Below are 26,674 nucleotides of genomic sequence, written 5' to 3'. Positions count from 1 at the left end.
TTAAATGATGTTCATAAAAAGTTTTTTAAATAGTTCATGATAGTCTGAATTTTTTCACAATTTACTACCTTAGAAAGAATTATAGAGCCCTGCTTCTTTGTTAGAAATTAGCTGTTTGCAGTCTAAGTACAATTTTATATCCACCTGCTTCCAATGTAAAGGTAGGAAAACACAAACTTCAACTGGAAGTAGTAAATGTACTGTTAAAATTTCATGAGTGAAGAAAAGTTGAAAAATTGAAATATTTGTCACTATGTCTAGACTTCTCAAAAATATTCTGTGAAGTTGTGCTCCAAGCAGGTTCCCAGGCAGGCAGCTCAGCAAAACAAGTCAATAGTCTGAACTGCTGGCATGTCTGATCTCTTTTCAAGTACTCAAATGTTTGTAAAGATCCAAGCCAGCACATCTTGACTCTGGTCAAAATCAAACAATGGGATATCCCTCTCTCTGAAGGTGACCAGAGCAGATACTACATTGACATTCTATTCTTCTGGTCCTATTTTACTTCGTTTTCTGTAGCCTTATGAGGATGAAGAAGAGCACTTTGGCCTGTTCTACAGCTTCAAGTCCTTGTTAATTTTCTTATCAGTGGGCATCGAACAAGGAAATAAGTCTGTGCCAATATCTAGATCCATGTGTGTGGAAGTGGAAAGTGCTCAACATTCTGCAGTAGAAACAGAGTTGAGTAGGCTTATGAAGTTACAGAATCATCTGAAGTTCTTTTAAAAAGTTCAGAGGCAAAGGTGCTGGTAAAATTCTTCACATATATAGAGTAAAACATCCAATTTTGCTTCAGCATCGTAAACATCTAGCTTGTATCCATTTCTCATGTCAGCTTCCTCTAGTATAGCTCAGCTATAGAAGAACTTCTGTTATAGGAGACAACTTGAAAGAACTGTAATTAAAAAATCACTAAGAGGAAAAAGGACAAGACAAAGAAACAGAATGGAAAACTCTTATCTAGTGTATTCATGAAATACACTAGATATATTTAGTCTGGAGAAAAGGAGGCTGAGGGGAGACCTCATTGCTCTCTACAGCCACCTGAAAGGAGATTGCAGCTAGGAGGATATCGATCACTAGGAAACAGTCTCAAATGAGCCAGAGAAGGTTTAGATTGGATATTAAGAAGAATTTCTTCACAGAGAGGGTGCTCATTGGAACAGGCTGCCCAAGGAAGTGGTGCAGTTGCCATCCCTGGAGGAATTGAAGAGGTTATGGATGTGACAGTAAGGAACATGTCTTAGTGCTGGGACCCAGTGGTCAGGTTGATTTTGCAATCTTGATGATCTTTTCCACATAAAATGATTCTGTGTTTAAGAAAAATAGTAATTATGTTGTTAATTACAGAAGCCTGTGTGAGCCTGCAAGCTGCACACATAAAAATCTGTACCAGCAGAGGTGACCCACTGTTTCACAGCTGCTATGATGGCACTGTTGTTGAAATGCATCACCCCCCCACCTTGTTGTGCTCACATCCACTGATTGATCACCATAAACATTCAGCAAGCCTCAATGAATGTCAATGGGTGCCATTTTTTCCGCACGAAGGAATTCACTGACACACCTTTGCTTCATCTTCACTTCCATGTCAGCTGCCATTTTGTTAGACTGCCCCTCTGCTGCCATCTGTCATACAGCTATGAAATGTAAAGGAATATTGGTAGGAACCTCTACTGCCATATCACCAACATCTGCCTCTGACCTTATGGGCCAACATAGTCAAATAGGAGGCATTACTTTCAGCTCTCATATTAAACTCCACGATCAAATATGGAATTGTTGGTGCTCATAAGTAGAAGGTGGTAAACTGGGTGAGTGACTGACAAGTTGCCTTAATTCTAAGAAAAAATGTTGAACAGAGTAGAGGAAAAGTAACAAAATTATTAGTCTGCCAGAAAGTGAAGGGCTTAATTCCTAGTGAATTTGCCACAAAATAAGATTAAGTATGTCAGAAAACAAAACAAAACAAAACAAACAAACAAACAACAACAACAAAAAAACAGTATAAAGTGCATAGGGAGGGGCTTCAGAAGTTCTCTGCTCCAGTCTTCAGTTTAAAGCAGACCAGCTCTGATGTCAGACAAAGCAGGCAAAGCTGTTCAAGGCCTTGACCATTCAGGTCTTGAAAACCTCCAAAAATAGAGATGGCATGAACTTGTGGCCAGTCTGCTCCATTGCTTGGCTGTGCTCATGGTAAAAAAAAAAAGTTGGAAGTGTGTGGTAAAACAGAGATTTCAGTAGTAACTTAAATAGTAACTTGCCCAAATTTAAGGCATTGTTTCTGTTGTAACACTGCTGTTTAACTGGAATTATCTTGTAAAAGAGTCTCAGTAGTTTCACATTTGTTCTGACAATTTTAGATTTTCACTCATTTGAACTCAAGATTTAAGATAGTAGATGTACAATGCAGCTTCTATATTTGACTTCTGAATAAGCATACAGTTTGTGAAATAGTAATAGTTTATATCCTCAGGAGGGATTTCTAAATTATTTTAAATGTATGGAATATTACCTGCATTCTTCCCAAGGAATGTTATTCCTGTCACTGGTGAGAGAATACTTCCATATCTGCATTGCTTCTCTTTAAAAGAACTAGTTGAAACTATGAGTTTTCTCTTCTTGGGGAACTGGTTGCTAAAATGAAAATTGAAGGTATGGGATATGGGAGATTTTGCATTTATTTCTATAAGGCCTGTAATTTTTAGTAAAATCTAGAATTGCTATTGCAGCAAAGCATTGTGGAGATCGGTTTATGGGTCATCATGAAACACAATTGGACTCTTTTGTAGAAAATTTTCTACTTTAAATTTACTCTTTTATCTTCTCTCACTCCTGACCATAAGGGAAAAAATCGCCTGTTGTAATCTCTTTCTATGATGAAGCTGGGAAATTCTTCAAAAGTGAGAGTGTTACGGAAAAGGTCATCTAGTCCAACTTTGCCAGTATAGATTTATCCCCTACTGCATATGATATAATGCTCTGAAAGGGTAATTTTACACTGTCAAGAGAAGTACATCTATAGACTAATAAATCTCCCAGCTCAGAACATTTCCTAATTTCCTTTCACATCCCCCTTCTGTGTTGGTATTTTTTTTCTTTTTTTTTTCTGTTATCTATTACATTTAATCATTTCATGTTGCATCCTGCCTTTATTTCCTGATAGAGGACTTATGCCTTTGTAGGTATTAGCATTGTTAGTACACCAGTAAGCTGTATTAGCTGTAGTTGGTACAATCACAATAGCACAGTTGAGAGATTTCTTCTAATGCCGAATAAGTGATTTAGTCTCTCAGTCATTCCCTTTTGATAAAGAAGAGATTAAGCATGGCATATTGTAGCAGAGAAGCATTTGTTAGTCTTTGCGCAGAGGAGACCCAGCATGAGTTATTACTGCAATATTGTGGGGAATGTCACATCTATGAGAAGAGAGATCTAGGTCCTGACTTCTCAACTGGCTCCTCTCCATGCTCCTTTTTGTACAAGGGAAGGATCGGGATTATGAAAGCAGAGAAGCAAGAACACTGACTGGCATGCGTCGTGAAGTCTGACATTGTAAAAATCTGAATGTTGCTTGAACTAAGGGGAGCAGATGCCCCTTTCAGAGCACAGTTTCATCAAAACGCTTTGACAAGCAATGCAATTGCTTCTGAACTGATTGTTCGAAGTGGTGGTTTTGACCCAACAGGAGTCTTTACCCCCTTCCTCTGCCCCACTTGCATGATGGGCCTTGTGCTGACACACAAAGTGGGAAATTGTATGGTTATACCTGCAAGGAAAGTGGTTCTTTGCATTAGTGTGGCTCCTGAACAGAAGCTATTTTGTAAGGTGTTTCTGTTGTACTGGGAAGAATTGCCTGTTGCTTAGAGCCTGATCTGTGAGTCAGCCAATCTGTCTGTGTTACTGCACCATGGAAGGAAAAAACCCTCATATTCTTCATATAGTAATAACTGCTTTCTGTTCACTTCTAAAGTGTACCCTTTTGTTTTCAGATTAACCCTAGTACATAATAGTTCTAACACTAGTGAATCCTGACTTCAGAATGAGGTGTAAAAAACATAGCCATCATAGAATTAAGATCTAATGTTCTTTCCTCACTTCTTGAGATACTCTTTCATCTTATATTTAGAGGAAATTTTACAAAATTTCAGCAGTGTATCCTGGCATGAACCATTCCTTTTCCACCTTAATTCATAGATGCAATGGAAGTGTTGGGCTTGAATTTTAACAGAATGTGTAAGGGCCAACATACAAATACTCTTTCTCGCATTTTCCCATGGAAACTTGCCCTCTACTGAAGATCCTATTACTGTACAACTGTAACTATTACTACAGCCAAGACTGCAAGCTGTTCCTGGTATCATGGTGCAGAGACACAAAGGACTGCTTTCTGGAAATGTCATTTTAGTCCTGAAGAGTACAAATGCAGGGAAATATCCAAGCCTTGGAAATGAATATAACATGTTCTTAACAGTAATTTAATCAGTAGATAACATTTCCTTCTGATGACGAGTACAAATATTTTACTACTTAAAAAGAGCAAATTTGTCCTTGTATGTTTTCTCTTCTTAAGATGAGCAGAAAAATAATTTTGGTGACTGTCTTCTTCATCATCTCTGGTAAGACTGTTTCTTCCATGCATACCTGTGTGCTCCGAGAATCACAGAATGGCTCGGGTTGGAAGAGACCGTAAATGTAATCTAGTTCCAATCCCCCTGCTGTGGGCAGGATTGCCAACCACTAGATCAGTCTGCTCAGGGCCCCATCTAAACTGGCTTTGAGTGCCTCCAGGGATGAGGCACCCACATCTTCTCTGGACAACCTGTGATAGTGCCTCAATACCCTCTGAGTAAAGGATTTGCTCCTAATGTCTAACCTAAATCTCCCCTCTTTTAGTTTAAAGCCATGCCCCCTTGTCCTACCACTGTCAGACCACATAGAAAGTCGGTCTCCCTTCTGCTTATAAGCTTCTCCATTGTGGAAGGCCACAAGGAGTTTTCCCCAGAGCTTTCATTTCCTATTTCATCAAAATCTTTGCAACTTCACAGTCCCAGGAGAGTACAATTTTCTATTTTATTGATTTTTCACAAAAAAAGGTAATGTTTTTGAAAGTCAAAATGAGTTTTCTGTTTCTTTCACTGGAAGAATATTATGCCTGAGTGCTAACAGAACGTAAATTCCAAGAGTCTGTCTTCCTTGAAGCAGTTCTTTTCTCATTCATCACAGAATGAATGTACCCCGCATCTTTCTCTGTCACACAGCAAGGCTGAGCAGTGGAAAACAGAGATCAGGCAGAGGGACAATCAGAAGTTTCATAATGGCTTCTGCTGAGGGAGCTGTGAATATACTCCTTTTCATGATAAGTATCTAGGTATTCTAAGGGGAACAGAAGTTTGCTTGACTGACTGATGTCTTCTGGAGGGGCAGTGCAAGTAATCCACAAGGTTTCTGGGACACATGCATAGGGAGCTCTTCTCACTGATGCCTCATGAAAGAATAAGAGGCACTGGAAGAAAAGAAGGCAATTCTTTGTGAACATAAAAATGTTTTAACTGGTGGTTGAACACTAGAGAATGTTGCCCAGGGAGTTTGCGGAGTTTTTGTTTTTGGAGACAGTCAAAACCCAACTGGAGATGGCCCTCAGCAACCTGCTCTAGATGACTTTGCTTTGAGTAACAGGAGAGGATCTCCAGAGGTACCTTTCTGCCTCAGCCATTTTGTGATCCTCTGACTGATCCATTCAATTCAGTAAGAGATGAATCTGGGAATCACTGTGGGGCAGAAATAAAAATAAGGAATTCAATACTATTCTTTAATGGGTGATAATTAAGTTTATTTTTCCTTCTTAAGTGAATGCAGTTGAAGTCTACACTGTGATGGAACAACTGATGCATCACAGTCTTTTGCCATTAATGATTAAATTCAGTTTTTGAGTCCTTCCTTTCTCTCTTTAGACTTACTGCCAATAAAAGCAGTAGGGCAGGTACCAAAATTACATGTGTCAGAGTAGATGCAGAGAAGAATGATCTCAGAATAAATTATTCTAATAAACAACACTTGTCTATTTGAACTTTTTATCTTTGTTTCCTTCAGGCAGCAATGACTGTGCAGTCCTTGTTCTATCAGTAGTAAAGACAGTGGGGGAATACGAGTACTCTTATTTAAATGTGATATTGTCCGGAAGTTTTACTGCTTCCATATTTCAGTTAGAGTCCCATGGCTTAATGAACAAAAGGAAAATCTTTCTGTGTAGAAACACTGTATGATAGGATTTTCTTGATACGGCCTGAAAATGAAAAAACAACAACAACAACAAACCTTTTCAGATTGCCTAAGTTTTGCATGTATTGTGCTATCGACTTGGCATGAACTAGTGCAAAACATCCCTTGAATGTAACATTTGCCATACTGTACCCCAATATTTCAAGAATAAATTGACAATGGGAGAAAGAATAAGAATCCCTGAAGAGAAAATCTGTGCTTGTTATCACATTTCAGACAGCCACAGTTTTGTCTATCGTACTCTTCTTGGATAAGGCATCTTTGATATTATCAGCCCTTGTAGACTATGTAATAAGGAGAGGATCCCGCACAATGTAACCATATCAAGAATGGAAGCTAGAAATTTAGCAGCTTCAGTGTTGATGGCTACATATTTTACAGTAAAAAATTCTTAGCATGTTCCTGTCAATACACAAATTGTGTGTATTGTGGGGTCATGGTTGTAGCTCCAAAAATATAGGGACCCAGTCAGAGCTGTAGCTATATACGATGAGTGACACACTGTACTTCTCGTACCTCCTAGGTGTCTTTTGAAAGCTCCTGTGGGAGAGGAAAAGGTGCAGGAATTAGGATCATTGGTTATCTCATTAGCAATGGGCTTTTTGGCTGCTGCCACAAAAGCTTTGACAACTTTTGCAAGTACACATTCATTTAGCCTTAGCACTGAAAGACCTTTCAAAGCAATTCTATTATTTTTGCATTTCTGAATAAAAGTAAAAGTAAGGGAGGATGAGGAAAATAGCGTGTGGTATAATATTACAAGTCATGAATTGTGGGATCAGTTCTTCCAGTGACTGTTAATGTGTCTGTGCCTCACCACTCATTTGACAAACCAGTGATTCACGCGTCTCTCTGTCTGAAGTACCTGCAATTTAAAAGAGAAATATCCACAGGATATTTATTATAGAGCTTCTAGCTTTTTGACGTTATATTCTTTGTACTACAAAGCCTCACTTTTAAAGGTCTACTCATATGTAACATTCATACTGTGCTTTAGTGTTAAATGTCTTAGCTAGAAACTTACTGAATGTTGTCCTTTTAAATTCAGGTATGGTATTTTATTATAGAGCATTCTCAAGAGCAAAGAGAGCTGTGAAGGGAAGGCAGAAGTCTGCTTTACCACAGCACTGAAAGATTGATTTGATTCAATAAATTTGCTATTGGGAGGTGAGAGTGAAGGTTTCAGGACATTGTTAATCAGTGCCTATAAATCACTTTTGATTCGAACTCACTATAGATTTATGAATTACTCACATACAGTAACTGTTTTGTCATCAGCCTGTGACTTGAGTTTAGGAACATTTCTGTCTCTGCTTTCATAAATTCACTGCTATGCTTTTGTATTAGATTTTCTATCAAATGGGTCATCCTATCTATTGCATTTGCATTTTACCTATCCAGAATGAAGCACTGCTTTTTGAATAGTTTTGTAAACTCGAGTTCTTGCAGCATGTTAAAAAATAGTTTATTTGCAATTTAGTGCCACTTGGTACCCTTTCTAGCAATTAAATAGATGCTAAAATTTTGTAGCCACAGATAAATTAGAGAATGTTGAATATATGAGAGGTTCAAAGTCCAGAAGTCAAGTAGTCCCTGAAGACCAGTCAACGCACAAGGCAATTCAAACAAGCCTGTGACATATGTTTATTAGTTTTTGCCTTCCTGAATAGGATGATAACGTGGAGTACAGTCCTTCCTTATCCCACTTTTCAGTAGATTGCCTGTTGAGTGTATTTTCAACCTGAGATAGCTTATCTGATCCTTAGCCATGATAGCTGGCTCCTTCAAAGTATTAATTCATGCCTCATCTCATCTATTCTATGCCAATAAAGTTCCGTCTGGCTCAGCTTCATCTCTTGCTCCAAAAATGCCTTGCAGATGCCCTGTGTGGACTCAGCTGGCTTCAAGACATTACAACAGGTCAATACTTGGCCTTGCTGTAAACAAAGTATTTATCTGTTGTGAATGCAATTCTGCTGCTGATTTACAGCTGAGTTCCCAGAGGTGTTCTCTCATCACACCTTTGTAACAGAGTTCTTGAAAACTATGTTTTGTGTAAGCATATATGAAAATAATGCTACCTATCATTAACTTTTAATGGAGGCTAAACAATACGGCAAGCCAAAAAGCATAATACTGTTACTGGGAATACCTATTAAGCATGAGTTAGTTAATAGTGATGGGTAATGTGACAATATAATATAAATAGACTTGAATTCTTCTACTTTTTCATTTTTCATTACCAAAAATTTTGCATCTCCATACAGCAAGAGACATGGTATATATGTCTCACACAGAGAAACGTGTATATTTAGTTCAGCAAAACTGTGGAAACAGAGCATAGTCGATGAGGTCAAGTTATTGAGTGTGAGAGGTCCAAAAATAGGCAGCACCAGTTTACTATTTTTTTCCAGATATCAGCTTCTCCATCTGCAGAAAAAAAGTTGCAGTAAGTAGAAGTGTTGCAAGCTACTTTGCTAAAACTAGAGAGTTATCTTACAGTGACAGAGAGTGAAGTGTATGACTGTAAATAGTTCCTTAATGTCTAAACTTGTACCTTTAGAAAAAATGGGTTTGACTTGAGCTTTCAAAAGGAAAAACAAGCAATAAAGATATCACCCATTTTCCTTCCAAATCAGAATGAGCCCAGGTAAAGAAGTTGGAGTTAATTATTCTCATAACCTGTTTCTCACTTCCTGCTTTCCAAAATGATTAAGTGGAGAATCCCTGATGAAACATGAAGAAACAAACATCTGAACAAGGACTTTAGGAGCCATCAAATTTAACACTAATTTCTTGTAATCCAGATCTTCAGAGAAGCTTTCAGTTAGGATCTTTTGTAGCAGAACTATATATTCTGTTATGATGAAGGGCTCCACATGATTTTTTTGAACATGTCTAGGTTTTAGATGTGGATTTCACATTCTCTTGGTCTCATGCACATATATGTTAGCTATTAGAGAAGCTCTTATATAGGTATTAGAAGAATAGTTTGACCCCAATTCTTTGGGCTTCTTCCTCAGATTTCTGAAAAAACAGTAGCCCCAAATCAGCAGTTTTGATAACCCTTTGTTATGCATTTGTCTTTACTTTTATTTCAGGTATCAACTAGAATTTTCTAACTATTACTACAGTATGAGTTTTATGAAATATCCATCTCTTTTGATAGCAGTTTCACTCCAAATTAATACTGATCACTTTACTAAGTTTCCTATTTGTCCTGAGATAAATACATTCATTGAAACTTAAGTTATCTAATGTTTTTATTTAAGTAATTTTTTGATATAGAGAGCTATCAAATTACTGATAAGTAGTCCGTAATAGTTATTCACATTTTCAGGTTTCTGAATGTCTACTATTTGCTTTCAGTTTTGCATCTCTTCTCATCAAATTTACAAGAGTCTTGGTACTATTCAGGAAGCTGAAAGTAGGCTTTGAGGATGAGAGAAAAACCTGAAAGTCTCATTTCTGGATTTTTTGAAAGCTTTATGTTGTACAATTATAATGCTGGTGTGTTATTGCATGCCTACAGTTTTTCCTAACTATCCTTCTATATATGATTACTTTCTTGCTAAAGCAACCAATGAAATTACAAACCGTTGGTGACCTCTTTTCTAAGTGTGAATTTCCACCTGGAATTTTTTGACTCTGTGGCTGCAGTACCACACTATAATCATAAAAGCACGGTGAAGTGTGCATACCCCAGGGGACATTGCTATTTACTTCTATGTAGTTTTTGATGGGCATTCAGAACTCTGTTAACCATTTTGAAGGGTGTGAAAGTAAATAGAATCCACGTAGCAAGTTTAGTAATGATCATTTGCAGCTGTTATGACTCATGCATGTACAAGGAAATCACAAATGGCGGTTGGGATATGCAGCCAAGCCCTCAGAACAGGTAGACTGACATACTATCTAGAGGAAGGCTAGCACCTTTGTCAAAAAAAAACAACAACAACAAACAACAACAACAAAACACCAAACACAGAAACATAGCAGTAATCCCTATTATAGATAATGTTTTCTTTCTCTTGAAATAACATGCGCTTTGGTGGCTGCTGATAGTGAAAACAGATATATAGATACACAAATAAAATGTTTCTCTGATGTTCTGTATAGATGTGCTTTTGTCAGAGGGTTTAGTTTAGCTATATTATTAAATTCAAGTTCAAGCATCACGTAGCAGAAAATTACTGAATACAAATAACTGAGGCTCTGGGTACTCAAGGGAGCTTTACATCAAGTATCATCTTTCTTTGGGTAATGCAAAGTTTTGCTAATTGTATTTTGGGCAACAGAAAAACATTTCATTCAGAATTTGAATTAGCAGTTGCAAATTTTCTTCAGGAATGGAAATTTCCATTTGGGTTAAGATGTTAATCTATTTCATCTTTTTAGTGGCGGTTTTGTTTTCATTTTATCTATTTTTTGAGTTAGTAACAATTTTCTTTAATATAGAGTGCTATTTTCCGTTTAATTTTATGTTTGCTTTCAGAATTAGTAGGAGAGATGAGTTCTTGGAAACAAGGACAAGATGTATGTGAAAATAGTTGCTCAAAGCTCAGATTGTAGCAGAACCAAAATGTAGTATACATATGTTGAAATCCAGCCTTGTGGGTAGATGATTGAACATTATTGTGCAGCAAAATTGCTTTAGTACAGTTGGATTTCTGGTTTTGGTGTGAATCCATATTTTTAGGATTTGTGGTATTAAAAAGTGTTATTTGTGTTATTTTTATATTTCTCACATCACAGAACTAAGCTGTAGAGGGGGAAACATTATGATGGTCAATACTGGGACAGGTCACTTGAGTGTGAAGTCTCTCTACTTGGAGATGGTTGGATCTAGGCTAGAGATGACCCCGAAGAACATGATCTAGCATTGGCTCCAATTTCAAAGCAAGTCTTACTCTGAGCAGGACCAGAGCTCCAGAAGTCCCATACATCCTCCACTGTTTTGAGATTTGAAATGGCATTGAGAAAGTGGCTTTATTCATTATCTAATAACTGTGGAGAGGCTGCAGATAACATATGATGATTTCCACAATAAGCATTTTTAGATTTAATCCTCACTTGCTGTAGTTTTGGAGTTGCATATAGTGCCATATCATGAATGTTGTTGACTAATGCATTCTGTTTATAAATATTTTGGTTAAAAAAAAAAAAAAATCATTTCCCAGGGCAGTGGTCACGGCCCCAAGCTGCCAGAATGCAGGCAGCATTCATACAACACTCTCAGACACAGGGTTTGGATTTTGGGTGGTGCTGTGCGGAGCCAGGAGTTGTACTCGATGATCCTTGTGGGTTCCTTCCAACTCAGGGTTTCCTTGTGCACTCATGAGCTGTAACAAGACAAAAATAAGCTTTGTTTTTTTTCTTTTGTATTGATTCATCGTATGCTGCAGTAAGAATTTTTAATATTCAGATGCTATAGTGTGGCCATTTCTTGGTTTCAGCACAAGCGTAATTTGTCTATCTTTATGTACAATTAAAATTCAAAACGATTAAAATTGTGTTAAATTAAATGTTCAGAATGATTAATTACAGAATTCTTTAATTCACTGGAGTGATGATGATTATCTGCGTTTAAATTTTTTAACAGAAAAGACCATAAAATGTGTTAATATGCTTTGCTGCTTTTAATAAGCTAGGAACTTCAGGAACAATTTCCATCCTGTCTTATTTCCAAGGAAGTGGGTTTGTTTGTGGGATTGGGTCAACTGGAGATAAATACTTTCAGTCAAAATCCAGTTTAAAAAAAATTAGTTTCTATTTCAAAATACTGATTTGTAAGATTTCTTCACTGTTGCAATTTACCATAATTAAATATTAGACTCAATTCTAAGCAAAATATCTGATGTCCCAATGATCATCATGTGAATGCCTTTAGACTAAAAGCAACTTACTAAAGCAATTATGTCAGGAAGATCATAATTAGACCATTTATTATAAATGCAAGAGCTGCATAGCTTCGCTATCATAGGAAACAGAGATGTGTTCCTTTTTATTAATAGAAATAAGGGACTATTATATAGAGAATTTTCAGTTGTTAATGGCAGATTAATTTGTTGTCTACATTAGTATTGTTCACCAGGTGCTTTTGTTTTACAGTCTTATGAATATATTACCTTTTCACAACCAAAATTGACATCTTGATGATAGCAAGGGTAATGGGAGGATGGTTGGACTAGATGATCTTGTAGGTCTTTTCCAACCTTGTGATTCTATGATGCTATGATTCTACGATCCTTTTGACCTAGGAGGCTATTGGCTGAAGGTGTTACCTGGAGATGACTTCAGCGTTTGCTATGTTACATTTCTTTTATGATAGCATGTGGTTGAATATAACTGCTGCATTATCTCGTTTTGATTTTCTTCTAGACATTTCAGCAATCTTCTCTACAGCAGAAAAGTAAAAAGAAGAACAAAGGTAAAAAATAAATTTTTTTTCATGTGTTGGTAGGAAGAGAATTGCAAATGTTAGTGTTTACATATGTCAATACCTTAGACCAACTGGAACTTGTTTGCTCCTGTCAAATGTGTAATTCAATTGAATGGAAATATACTGAGTTCCTGGAACATCATACTATTAGTCTGCTATGGAAGTCTTATAGTAGTATCCTGTTACCTTATATCTGCTACTATTAGAATACACCATACAACTGCTACTTTTTTTTTTTTTTTTTTTTTTTTTTTTTTTTTTTTTTTTTTTTAATATTTACCTTCTAGCCTCCTTGGGGACAGGGCTGTTTTTGCAGCTGTATCCATATAATGCCTTACTGCAGTAGCTGCTCATTACTTAAGCTGTCTGGTAATTATATCATGGTAAACTGTTTTCCTTTGATTTAGAAGTACAAAGGCCTCAGGAAATGTGCTGCTGCAAAAGGAGGTTCAAAGAGAGGTTTTTGAATACCAATTAAGTATTTATCTAGTTTTATTTCACAAAAATATTGAACAATTAGTAGCCAGGTGTGAAATACATCAATTTATATGCTCTGTACTTTAATCTGACATGAAATACTTATTTATTGAAAATGATAAATAACCATTTTTCTTACTTGAAATATTTTGCCTTTCTTTTCTCAAAAACATCTCTTTCTGGGCTGCTTTTTTCTTTTTGTCACAGCTTTAGAATATGAGCTCTGTAAGGTGCTGAACATTGTTTTGGTTTTGTTTATTTTAAGTTGTAGTGTCTTGCATACTTTGTGGTCCAAATAAAAGGTTTGTAGTAATTTAGGAACAGAAAATGGAGGTTGAAATTTTTCCTTAATGTTGTGAAGCAAATTTGTAGTGCTTTATAGCTAACTTGTTGGCATAGGGGACAAGTCAAATGCTTTCACAACAACTTGTCATTTTCAGCTCCTATTCCTGGTAAAAGCAAAAGACGGATCTCCTGTAAAGATCTTGGTCGAGGAGACTGTGAAGGCTGGCTTTGGAAAAAGAAAGATGCTAAGAGTTATTTCTCTCAGAAATGGAAAAAATATTGGTTTGTCCTGAAAGACACATCTCTTTACTGGTATATCAATGAAGAGGTAAGCATGTACGCTTATTCTTTCATCATATAACCTGTGTAGTGCTAATGCTGTGGTTTTGCAGAAAGCCAGTCCTTTGAGTGCTTATCTGTGCTGATAGGTAGCTTTATTCACCCACATAACTATGCTTATATTAACTACCTGCCTAAATCACCATTAGGTTCTGGAGATAATTAATCTTCAGATTTACCCTTTACTACAAGAATTAAAAGCACGCTTTTCAGTGTCCTGCTCTCAACATTTTAGCATAAATCTGTCCACAAGCCATTGAAAGGGAAAAGTAGTTTATTTAATGTTGTCATTCAAGTTTAGTCATGAGAACGTAAACTTTAATGATGTGCTGTCTAGCATTCCTTGTTTATATGTGCTGATGAGATCACCAAAAGCTCTGGCAATTACAGAAAATGCTTTTGTTTTTTCAGTTGTTTTCTCCTGCCATTCCTTCTCTGTAGCTTTTGTTATGATTTCAGGGCTCATATATACTGAACATAAGAGAATCAGAGCAGCCCAACTGAATTGTTTACAGCTTTGATTGTGTGACATGTTTTGCATTCGTACAGGATTATTTATATCAGCTTAAGCAGAAAAGCTTTTTGCCAGTGAGGTAGAAAGCCTTAATTTTAAACTCTACTAGTATCTTGAGATAAAACCATTACCAACATGAGTGCACCCAGGCTTGGACTGCCTTACTTGTTGTTCTAATCACTGCAAGCATTTATGCACAACATTTTTAAATTATCATGATACCAGACTTCTCCTGAGTAGACTGAAAGCAAGTTGTTGCAGGAACAGAGCCCGGTTTCTGACACATTCACTCCAGTTTTGCCTTCAACCCATCTTTGTGTCAGTAACCCTAACTCCCACCTCTGCATCTTCCCTCCGAAGATACTCTACAAGGTCTTCATCAGGGTAGAAATTCATAAGTAATAATGCAATGACTAGCCACCAGCTAGACAAGGAGCCTGGGGAACCATTGAGCCTTGTGTAGCTTTCCTTTGGAGGGGGCAGTGGTCTGAGGTCCTGTGTCTCCTCTTCCTGCCTTGGGTTTCCTTGACTTTCAGGGGCTCAGTTATTTTTGAGACCTCAACTTCCTCAACAACACATTCAAAATCTGGGAGGGTACAGGGAGGCCTCAGTGACAGATGGACAGATAACTTAACCATGCTCTTGGCAATTGTTGTTTTTTTTTCCCCTTTGGAAACCATGCAAAAAGAAATAAAAAGTTTATTATAAACAACTTCCTTTTTGTTTTAAAATAAGTTTTAATGAAGAACATCTTACAACTTTGTACTTCCCACAGAATGACTCCAGTTCTAGTTTTATATGCTGATCTTTGTAATTTATTCATTTATTAGAAAGAAAATAATCGTATAGACTGCACGTGTAGCACATGTAGCCGTGGAGATTCTGAGAGAGAAAGATGTAATTCTTTGGAATTCCTTAAAATATAGTTGTGTCTTCTGCAGCTTCACTTTCATGATCCTGTATTAATTTATCAGGCAAAGTCATCAACTGTGAAAGAAGAGAGTGTGGTATGGATGTGTCAGTGGCTTGAAATAATTCTTTCAAATTGTACAGAGTCAATGGAGATTGAATATCTGATAAAATAACCTATGTGCAGGTCTCAAGAGGGCAGAGAAAGAAGGTTAGATGTCTTCTCTGTGCGCTGGCAAGAGATAACAAGTAGCTGAAGTGATATAGCTTATCCTAGTTGTGATATTGTATAAGGATGACAAATAACATTTATTTAAATTGTTGTGTTTTTTTTTTCACTTCTATTTCTGTTCCTTACAGTAGGCTGCATTTCTACTTAGTAATTAGTTCATCCTCCCCTGAAATTAATTGATTACAATAACTAATTGCCTGCATACATTTGGTCATTCTGTATATTTTCAGATGCGCACTCAACTGTGAAATTGTTTGAGAAAACAGGGTATTTAAAATGGTATTTTACACCAAGGGATCTTACTACTTTGGCAGAAGTCCCAGTGACTTCTACAGGAGGTTCGCCAGAGCAGAGTGTACATTACTATTGCTTATGTAAGAAGCAGGCAAATGCAAATATCATTTTTTTTCAATGTGGATTTTTTTTTCTGACACCTTTACAGCAGTACTATTTAGAACTGTCTTTACAGGATGAAAAAGCGGAAGGATTTATCAGTCTACCTGAATTTAAAATAGACAGAGCCAGTGAATGCCGAAAGAAATAGTAAGTATGTTCAAAAATAATGCTGTGATACAATAGGAGCAGTACAATACCATAGAAAAAGTGAAACAAAGGAGAATGTTCTTTAAAACAGTGACATAATGGACTTCATTACAATGATCCTTTAGTTATATCTCAGAATGAGTTCATACAGAACAGCTAAATTCAGTGTGGTTTCTGTGTGTCATCTTTCCTAAAGAAGAATGGAGATTTTTGTGTTGTTTCTTTTTCTGCGTGAATTTTAGTAGTGGTGGTATATTTTAACTTCATTTTGAATTAAGAGTAACAAGGCTGCTTACTAGCTTCTGTCACATTATTATTTTCCTAGTTTTCTTCTCTCCTTTTCAGAAGGGAGGATTGTTATTTTTGTTGCTTGAAACCTGGGCAAAAATCCATCTTTAATGCAACTGCAAATTAGTTAGCATGATCTCAAACTCTGCTGGCATATTATATTGGTCCTGAGGCAGAGTAAAACAAGAGAATGGCAGAATGGCTTGATCTAGAGTACGAGCTAAAGCTTTAAAGTAACTTTCCTTCTCACCTATCTGTGTTTGCTGGTATCCAGATTTGCTCCATTGCCAGAACCCATTTTTTTCATTTAGATGCAAGTTCCTGTATATTTAGTGATATGAGGAGTGCATACTCTCACAGAGGTATTCTTAGAGTCATTATTGTTGTAAACTTTTTAGCTTGCCTTCTAATGCTTTTTACCGTTGTTTGACTGAAGTTTATAAAGACTGTGAAATTACTGAAAATTGCACAGAAAAGCCACTTCAAAAGCAAAACAATATATCTTATAGTACATACAATTAAGAAGACAACACTGATTTTGACCAGTTAGTCTACATAGCTCTTCAGGGTGATCTATACTCTTCATTATGATCTCATAGAACAGAATATAATATTTGCATTGAAATATCAACTTGGACTTACTGTGTCCTTTGTCCTTGGACTACAGTGCTGAAGTGCTTCATTTGTATGTTTTGTTGGGGCAGCAACATGAAGTCAACCTATTTCTCAGAAATGCATCCTGCTTAAATTGCTTTTTACTTGATTTGGTATCTGATGGATAGCAGAACGTAAAATGTGGCTATTAAACTTCCTTGCTTGGATTACAGATAAAGTAAAAAAAAAAAAAAAAAAAAAAAAGTAAGAATCCAGATGGCAGATGCTGTAACAATTTTAAGAAGTCAGGTTTTGGGTCTCAGTAACTTGATGATGTCTTTCTAAATCGAGCAGATGTCACTGTACATCTGCTTTCACTTGCATAACGTTGTGTCGTGCTCTAATATGTAGGAGTGCATCTTGTCTCATTTTTACATGCTACTTTCAGTAGCAGTACCTTTCCTGTATTGCAACTTCATATACCTGGTTTCTGAAAAATACATATATATACATATCTATGTATATATAAGTACATGTATATGTGTGTGTACATGCACATACAAACACGTATTACAATCTGCAAGCATGATACGCAGGAAGAGCATCATCACCATTTTTCTAAAAAACAAAAGATTAAAGAGAGAATTGTTTTGTACGTTTATATATATATATATAATCCATTGTCTCTCAGAAAAATGTTATTGATGCTTTTCATATATCATGCTTAGAGTTTTCCTTATTTTCTTGAGGAGTATTATGCATTTTTTTCTTATTTTGGGAAAGACCTTCAGGCTATTCTCAAAAATGATTCTTCTGTCCTGTAAATTATTAATTACTGTCAGATGCATTTTCTAGATCTTTAAGAACTTCATCATAAATCTTTATGCAACATAGTTACAAAATTCTTTCAAGTAATTCTCTCAGCTTAGTCATGTTGATTACTTTGGTGGAAATAAAAGATGAGATGTAATTGCCCATTGCTTAGAATGACCTCAAGAACACATTGTTGATTTTTAAGGGCTTTTCAAAATTAAATCACATCATATTTTTCTGTTTGAAACTGAATCATCAGAGCTAAAGGTAATGTCAAGGTCATTGGGATGTCAGAAATTACCAGGACTGCGAGATTTTCTGTTGTATTGAATAAATTCTTCAGTCAATTTTCAGTTGAAGTAAAAAATTGACACCTTCAGTATATATCAGTAAAATAGCAAAATGCATAAAACTATCACTGTAAGTACACAGTCTCTATTTATACACATATGAAAGAAAGTGTAGTTGCAGAACATTTCAGTCAGTGAAATCTCCTAAACATTAGTATCATAGAGTTATAGAATATCCTGAGTTGAGCGGGACCCACAGCACTCAAGGATGTTATATTTTTGTGTCCTGTCTGGGGGCTTCTGACAGCTCAGGAAATGTGGACTCATCTCATTGCTTGGTGACCACACTACTTTACATTAAAAACAAAACAAAAAAAATTGTACCATTACATTTTTATAATTCTGTTTTTCCTCTACAGCGCATTCAAAGCCTGCCATCCTAAGATCAAAAGTTTTTATTTTGCTGCTGAACATCTAGATGATATGAACAGGTAAGGAAGTTAAGCAAAATTCAAGGAACCATTCCTTACACAAGGCATTTCCTTGAAGCTAGTGATAACAAATTAGAATGTGATAATAAATTGTTCGGCTAAGAAGGTTGTAGTTAAAAGAACAAGTGCAGAGTGGCATTATTTCTGAGTGTCTGCATATGCTAAACATCCAATTCATGCAAGAAGTATCTATTTTGAAAGAAAGATTTGGAGATTTTTGGAAACAAGGTTTTGTCTTTCTAAAAAGAAGTAAAAAACTTTGAAATTTTGAAAATAACTCAAAAGCGCAATTTAAGAATTCTGGGTTTCTGTAAAGCTGTTCTTAGCTGTGTAACACCTGCAAAGGTGGAATATCTCCAACTTGGCACCCAAGCCTATCTCCACAGACTCATGATGCTTGCTCTGAGGATGCTTCTATTCTCTGGCATTTGAGGGAGAAAGAAGTTGGAGAAAGACTTGAAGCAGTCTCTGATTTTTCTCTTCTGTGTTCATGAAATAGGATCTAGAGGTAGCAAAGCAATTGTGCAGACTGCCTCTACCAATATGAATGTAACTTACATGTTGAAGTGAAATTTTAGCTTTATTGAAATTAGCAGGGAAAAATCTCATCAACTTAAAAGAAAAATAATGAAAAAAGAAAGGATTTAAGTCTTGCCCCTTTGCGTGTTGAGCTTACCTCTACGTATTTTAGGTCTGTTTTTCAGAATGATTGAGACTTCAGCACAAAATAAACACAATTTCTATTACTTCATTTAAATGGCAAATTAAAAACATAGATCCCATGTCTATTCAAATATCTGAGAATTCATTTCATTTATTTTCACAACATATACTGAAATTAACTCATAATATGGAGTTTTCATCATATGATAGGCCACAAAAAAGATCGATGGTTGCAGCCTGATAATTGTTCTGTTTTGGATAATGTTTGTAGACATCCTTGCTGAGGTGCTTTTGAAACAGGAGAAAAATGAGATAAATCCCAATCCATAAAACTCATTAGTAAGATCACAGTTTAATCTTTTTTGCTGTACTAGATTCAGCTACCTGGCCAGGCAGCTTCAGTGTACTGCCAGTTCTTTATTGATAATATATGACTGAAAAAGGATGCCAGTACTCTACTGTGCTTGCTTTTATTTAGAAGTAGCTGTCATTGTTTTCAAAAGTTCATGCATGACTAAAGCTCACTTCAAAAATCTCCCCTCAGTTAGAAAACTTAAAACCTTTTTATTAGTTCGTAAAATTTCAGCCTTGCCTCTACTAGATAACTCTGTCAAGCCAGTCATTCAAAGTGCAGTTTGCTGCATAGAAAACAGAATAATGACGTGGTCTATTCAGCATATTCTGAACTACAGCAGCAGATAAATCACTTCTGCCAGTAGGTCCTCAGTCTGTATGACAAGGTGACTTGTTTCTGAAAATAAGAATGTATATAGCTCTTTAGTAATCAGAAAGCAGCAGGAAATGTGCATCAGTACATTAAAAATATATTGCACAGTCTATAACTTAAGAGCTAGTAGGTTTTCAACTTCCCAGCATGAGCTATCTTTTATTGTTTTTTATCAGTGGTGCTTACTATTTTATTTGCAATGAGCGAGACTAAATTTTGTTCCATGTTATACACACGTAAATTTCAAGTAACCCCATCAGGCTCTATGGAATTACTTGGAATTCGTATGTCTGAATTGGCATCACCATTTCAACATATATTTTTTTATCTTCTTTGATTGATATGTAAGAAAAAGTAGTTCACCTTCATAAACTCAGTACCTAAATTATCTCAATGAATTGAAAGAATGCATTATGAAGAAATAGTCTTTCAAATGCCAAGGTAATGAAATACATTGCTTCCTATCTAAAAGTATATTCTAACCTATCCAGAGTCAAATACCGAATCAGTATATTAAAAGGAAAAATAAAACTATTTTGAGGCATTTCTGTTCTTTTTCAGGTTTCCAAGATACATTTTAATTATATATCAGGCAATCATTTCAGTTCTGTTATATTGCAAAGCAGAATAATAGAAAGAAGAAAACTGCTAAAAGAGACTAACAAAAAGTTGCAAATGGTTCAGTTCCTTCAACCTCCAAATGAAATGATTTAATTAAAAAAAAAAAAAAAAAAAGTGTACAGAACATTAAAGGATTCTGTGTGTGTGTGTATACTCAGATAAAATTTGTATCTTAGTCTTAGGTAACTTTGTCACTATTCAACTTTTCTTACTACTTTTATGCCATATTACTATGTTTATAAGAAACCTGGGGAGCTATGAGCACTGAACTTTATTGTTGTGAAGTCCTTTCTTTTGCATGGCTACACGAGCAAATGTGTTCTTTCTACGCACGTAGAGTTTGGGTGAGAGTATAGAATACTCTTTTCTGATGCAAAGTACAGTTTTGCTAGTGTAAGTGTATATTCACTGAAAGACCTTCCTTGGAAATTCATTTTAATTCCAGGACAGTATTCTACTATAGAAGGCAGTCCACATATTTCTTCCTAATGACACTATACATAAATTTATTTTGATTTTCTGAGGTAACTGTGCCCGCCTCTTTAAGTTGTCAGCTAGGCAGGGAAATAGTCAGTAACTTCACGTGGAATGGCTGTCTGAGAACATCCTTGAACCTATGGTAACTGAACTGTATTCTTTCTCTTTTTGTTGGAGGGTAGAGTATTGAAATTAGTAAGAAATTTCTTCCTCAATGTAACTAGATGATCATGACCAAAGACAACAAATCAGCTTGTAGTATTAGCACATGAGAATGTCTCTAGGTGTATGAAGATGACCTTCAAATTTTTTCCAGCATCACCTACAGATCTCTTCATTCTGGTTAAAATGCAGTTGATTGCTTATAGACACTGTATGGTACCCATACTCCTGTACAGCTAATTCATCCTAATCCTTGAGCTTTATGATTAAGGAGAATTTGACACCCTAAACTAAATTTGACTAAAAGCATCGCATGTACCTGGAGTTTGAGATAAGAAATTGTTTCCTACTACTCTGTGAAAATGTCAGTACAGTGGATTCTTCCTTACAAAAGTTACAGATCTATAGAAATATTTTTAGCTAGTTCTACTGTGAGTCATGAAAATGTTTTAATTACTACTAATTTAAATACGGTAATATATACATAAATACTGAGGAGAAATGTATATGTCCTATTCTTAAAAACATTTAAAAAGGAAAAAGAAAACCTAGATGATTGCTGCAAGTACCAGTGTTACTTACTGTAACTATTTTAACTATTATTGTCACAGCTAACAATAGCAAACTTCTCACAACAAAGCTAAAGCTGAACTTGCAGTAAGGAGGAAATATTTTCTTGGCTTCTTGCCTTTGAAAAAACTACAGTGGTTATTAAGACAGAGCACAACGTAGGGAAGGGAGTTTTAAATCTTCCCTTGACCAATGGTTTTGCGTATTACTTTCAAGTAGGTTTTTATTGTATGTTTTAATATTTATATTAAGGAGTTCTTGTATAACTGTGCGCTTGATACTTTTGTCCCCTATGTTGTGTAAAGCAGGTTTTTTTACACTTCTTTTGTTCTTACAGAGATCTTTACAAATCCCTGTGATACAAGCTCAGTGTGATCTCATATGATTCTAACTTGAAGCAAACTCTAGCCACGTTTAATCAAAATAATGATTTTCTATCTCAACATAGTCTAGCCGTATCTAATGAATCTTTAGTGGCCATATATTAGAAAATGTGCAGAAGTCAATGCCATTCTCTTAATCTCTGAACTAGCAAACCACTCAAAAGCCATTGTTATTAACTCTTTACAACCATATCACAACCTTGCCAGTTGCCACAGGCATTGCAGATGACACAAATCATGTTCCACAGAAAATGATTAAATGTGAAGTCAGTCAGATGTCTCTCTTTTTAGATCAGTATACAGCTCCTGGGTCATCATTAGATTATACTTATCAGAAATAACATTTTTTCTGGAATTATATGCTATAGCTATCAATTGATGGTGAATTAACTCTTCGTTAATGTAGCTGATTGCCTCACTCACTGTCATGTACAGAATGCTATCTTATGTTTAGGATGAAATGAAATTTCCCAACTAGATAACTCCCATAGTCATCTTACCTATTATGCCGTGGTCAGCAGGTCTATTCCAAGAGATTCGGTAGGTGGTTGTTTCATGTTGGTTGCCCTGGGTGGTGGTAAGCTCTAAGCTTTGTTCCCCACAAGAAAGACTTCTTGAATCAGGAGCATTAACCTAAGGGAGAGTTTTGGAAAGGGATCACTTTTTCTTCCATGGAAATGTGCAGTAATTGTCTGATGCACAATTTGTTGCGTCTCTGCCTCCATGTGCCTATGATTTTTATAAATGCTTGGCACTTCTTAACAGGTATAACTGAAATTTTGTCTCATCTTCAGCTTCTCTATTATTCTGGCAGAAATGTTGATTGTAAGCTAATATGAAGTATGCTGTAATCACTTCAGGAGCAGATCTCTAGCATCCTTCCCAATGTATAATGATTTCTGGACAATTAATGTAATTTACAGATAATACATCACTGTTCACTGGTCACTATTTTGGGAGGGACAGTTGGAGAAATTTATTTCAAGGAGGGCAACTGTATTTTATGATCTTATGCCTACTTACCCTGCACCAAAGTTTCTCAAAGGTCAGCATGCAGGAGTGGTTAAAAAGGTCTCAGAAAGATCTCCCTTGCTGAGAAAATAATACATGCTGTTTCCACATGTGCAGTGTGCAAATAACAACCCTCAGGCACAGTTTTCTGAAACACATTTCTGAAGAAAACACAAAACTGACTTCAGTTATCTCTCTGCCAACACTAGCAGTAAAACTGCAAGCTGCTCACTAGCTTGGCAAACAAGGTCTGTCATCCTGACTGTGGGATGGCTGGAGTAAGCAATTCCAGGTTCAATGTGGAATGGACAACCGTAGGAGGTTGTCATGAGCGTTTAAAGCCTCATCGATGGAGGAACTGATTTAGTGTAAGTGTTCAGTTAATGAATACACTGAGAGCCACACGGGGGAAGAGGGCAGGTTGAAGCAAAGCGTCGGTACGGGCAGCTGAATGTATGCCTCACAACGGCTGCTCTGCTAGAAGAGAACTGCAGTAGTTCGTTATTAATTTGTGCAGCTCACGGAAGCCTTTTTTCAAGTCTAAGTTGAGGTGAAAGCCTTAGATGTGAATTGCATTGAGGCAACTGCCTTTTCTCTCTCTGCTTCTCTGACACAAACACAAAAGTGAATTCTGGTATGCCTCCTTCTCTTTGTGCTTGGCACTGTAGGTAAGCCCCAAAACACATAATGGCATAATTAAACTTCACTGTCTGTTTAGGATGGAGCCTGTTCTTTTGACAGCGGGTTTCTGCTCTGTTCCTCTGCTATGTTGCCTATTCAAGCCTTAAAGTATTGCTTAAATCTGTGAAAAGTGGTGTTTATTCTTAAGAAATCAGAACAGCAGGAGTATTGACGTGATGGCATACCTGTGAGCAGCAGACTTAATAGCTCTTTGGTTATCTCCAAATCCTGTATTTTACACATGTTTGACATCATACATGGTTTTCCATTTGAAGCAAGATCTATGCTGTAAAACAGTTTTTTGAACAGCAAAATTATAGATCTTTAGAGGCTACCTGAGTAAAAGTATCAAAGAAAACAGTTTTTTTAATATGAAAAATAACATTATTCTGAATCTCCTTCAGATGCTCATGCTTTTGTTTTTTGTAGAAGTGCACCATAAATTAACATTCTGGATCAGTATCACTACTCTTCTAATATTATTTCAGATGGCTAAACAGAATTAACATGCTTGCTGCTGGCTATGCAGAAAGGGAGAGGATCAAACAAGAGCAAGGTAATGTGTTATTATTTTGGTTTCTTCTGTCAGCTCTTATAACAAGTTCATCTGCTCTTTTTTTTCCCTGCTGTGTATCAGGCCTCATTCTCATCATCTGAGAGCAATTCTCAAATGAGTTTCACTGTTGTTGCGGTAGAGAATTCTTTCTCTTGGGGTTTTTGATTAGCTCCTTCAGATTCTGATCCATGTACCCTTGGATTATTTCTATGAAAGCTGCAGAAGTAGATAAAAGCAGCACATTTACTGCCAGTAATCTCAGGTATGTGGTACCCAGGTATGTATTCCCCATCAGAACAAGCTTAAGAATCTGTAGACTAAAAAAAAAAAAAAAGAAAACATTGTCATTTGGTATTTGAATTCACAGGAGTAGGAATGCGTGAAATTGGTCTCTGGAACAAAAAGCCTGCTGACAAAATTGGGTTTCCCTTAAAGACTTAACTTTAAGGCCATTACATTTTTTGGTGATTACTACTGATTTTACTATATTGAGGTGTGTGCTAGAGCCCTGTGAAGCTCTTTCAGTGAAGCTCTTTTCAGTAAAGCTCTTCATTTGGAGTTGTAGGCTTACATCATTTTATATTTTTTATGTCTAGTATTTCATAGCCTTATAAAAGTAGCATATATAAAACAATGAGTCACTTTGTTTTAGTTTTCTGCAGTAAAAATCCTGTTGGCCAACAGGAGTGTTGGGCAGGTTGTTTTCTCAAATTGCCAGTGGCAAAGATTCACAGAAGCATTTTTATCCCAACAGACTGGTCTGGAAAGCATTTGGCATCTCAGTCCTTACTCTTTTTTACAGGTGTGTCTGGCTGCAGGCACCAGACTATGACAGTGTTCTGAATGAGCTAGAACTTATCTGGGTGCCTGTCTACCTGCTGCCTCCAAAGTCAGAACGCCACATTCTAATTCTGTGGCTTCTTAGCCTTCATCATTGAAGCTCTAACTTTTGTTCCAAGAAGCGTGTAGCTAGTGCTGCAGCAGCAATGTATTTAATGCAGTCTTTTCTTTACAAAAACTCAATTTCTAGCCATTTTTCAGGGAGAGTTTGTATTCAGAAGATGGTCACTAGGCTTCAAGATTAGCCATGTGGTGTTCCCCTCGCCCCCTAAAATCATGGTTCTGTACCAGCCTATGTAACAGCAGCCTTAGCCGTGTCCTTCTGGCATTAGCCATGTCTGCCTCCTGAGAGACACCATGCAAAAGACTTCATTCCCCATTGAGAAGCAAGGATGACTTTAGCAGGCAGGTGAAAACATCAGTACAGTAAGATATTCTGTAATGGCAGAAGATGAACAGACATCAGGAAATGGTGTCTGCTTTATTTCATACCCTGATTGTCTTACTACAGAGCACCCTAGAGGGATTGGCCTGCTGTTGAAGAACAGTGGCTTACAGCATTGAGACGTATTTTGATGGTAGCAGTGTGGGACGGGAGATTTGTGGGTGTTCTGCCTTTCCCTCAGATAACTAGGTTGTACCTGCTGCTGCCTTGTTTCTAATTATACCTTCCAGCAAATGCAGCTGCTTACTGTGGGAGTGCTGCCCGTCTCCTGGTGTGGTCTGTTATTGTCTGTGCACACCACATCACTCATCGTACCAGGTCCTCTGCATTCACACAGCCCAGGAGACATGCTGTGCTCTCTGCTGCTCCAGTCATTTTCTCAGTGCCTCACCAAACCAAAATCTGCTTGGGAATCTGTATTTCCCATGCATATAGCAATAGCCATTTTGGAGGAACCTCTATACCATCCATCCCTGCTTGAAGAGGCCACAAACAAACTCTGAATCTTGGAGTTTTCAGGGAAATCCTCCATATTAGCATCCAAAGCCAAACCAAAGCTTTTATAGAAAGGAGGTTGGCAATAGAATTACAATAACGTGTGGGATAATAAAGAAAAAAGCGTAAGAACAGTTATACTAACACTGCCCAAGTGCACAACTGCAGAAATGGTGCGCATTTATAAATCCAGATGGATGTGGAGAAATTTTTTTCCTACCAAGCAATTGCTCAATAATAGCAGATGATCCTGTTCTTAGACATGAGATCACGTGTATTCAGGCCTCATGTTGCCATTATTAAAATGGCTCCATGTTGAAGATCATCAGCGAGACTCCACTTACCACTGAAATTATATCCCAGGCACTGAGAGAGCTCTTTATTTCCACTCTAATGCCATTTACTCAAACTGATTCATCGTATGGAGGTAAGGAATGCTATATCTGCTTTATGCTCCATATTTGTGTTTATGGAGGGAACCAGCATCACATTCCCCTTTCGCTGCAGCATAGAGCTTTTATGCCTCTGGTGCTTATCCTTGGCT

At 36.7% G+C, this 26,674-nt stretch overlaps 1 protein-coding gene across 11 annotated transcripts in view; it reads left to right on the top strand.

Moving 5' to 3' along the window:
* CNKSR2 (connector enhancer of kinase suppressor of Ras 2) overlaps positions 1-26,674 on the top strand; it is a 205,897-nt gene that overhangs the window by 133,300 nt on the left and 45,923 nt on the right. For all 11 annotated transcript variants that reach the window (XR_005849329.2, XR_005849332.2, XM_004934666.5 and 8 more), the window contains 5 exons: positions 12,664-12,712; positions 13,642-13,814; positions 15,950-16,023; positions 18,428-18,499; positions 24,283-24,350. Coding sequence is in view for 9 of the 11 variants with exons in the window: in XM_004934666.5 (XP_004934723.2) it covers positions 12,664-12,712; positions 13,642-13,814; positions 15,950-16,023; positions 18,428-18,499; positions 24,283-24,350 (436 nt within the window). In the remaining 2 variants the exon portion in view is untranslated. The remainder of the gene's footprint in view (positions 1-12,663; positions 12,713-13,641; positions 13,815-15,949; positions 16,024-18,427; positions 18,500-24,282; positions 24,351-26,674) is intronic.

Source organism: Gallus gallus, chromosome 1 (assembly GCF_016699485.2).
Source record: "Gallus gallus isolate bGalGal1 chromosome 1, bGalGal1.mat.broiler.GRCg7b, whole genome shotgun sequence".
In the NCBI taxonomy this organism is placed as follows: domain Eukaryota; kingdom Metazoa; phylum Chordata; class Aves; order Galliformes; family Phasianidae; genus Gallus; species Gallus gallus.
This window is presented reverse-complemented; position numbering and strand designations above follow the sequence as displayed.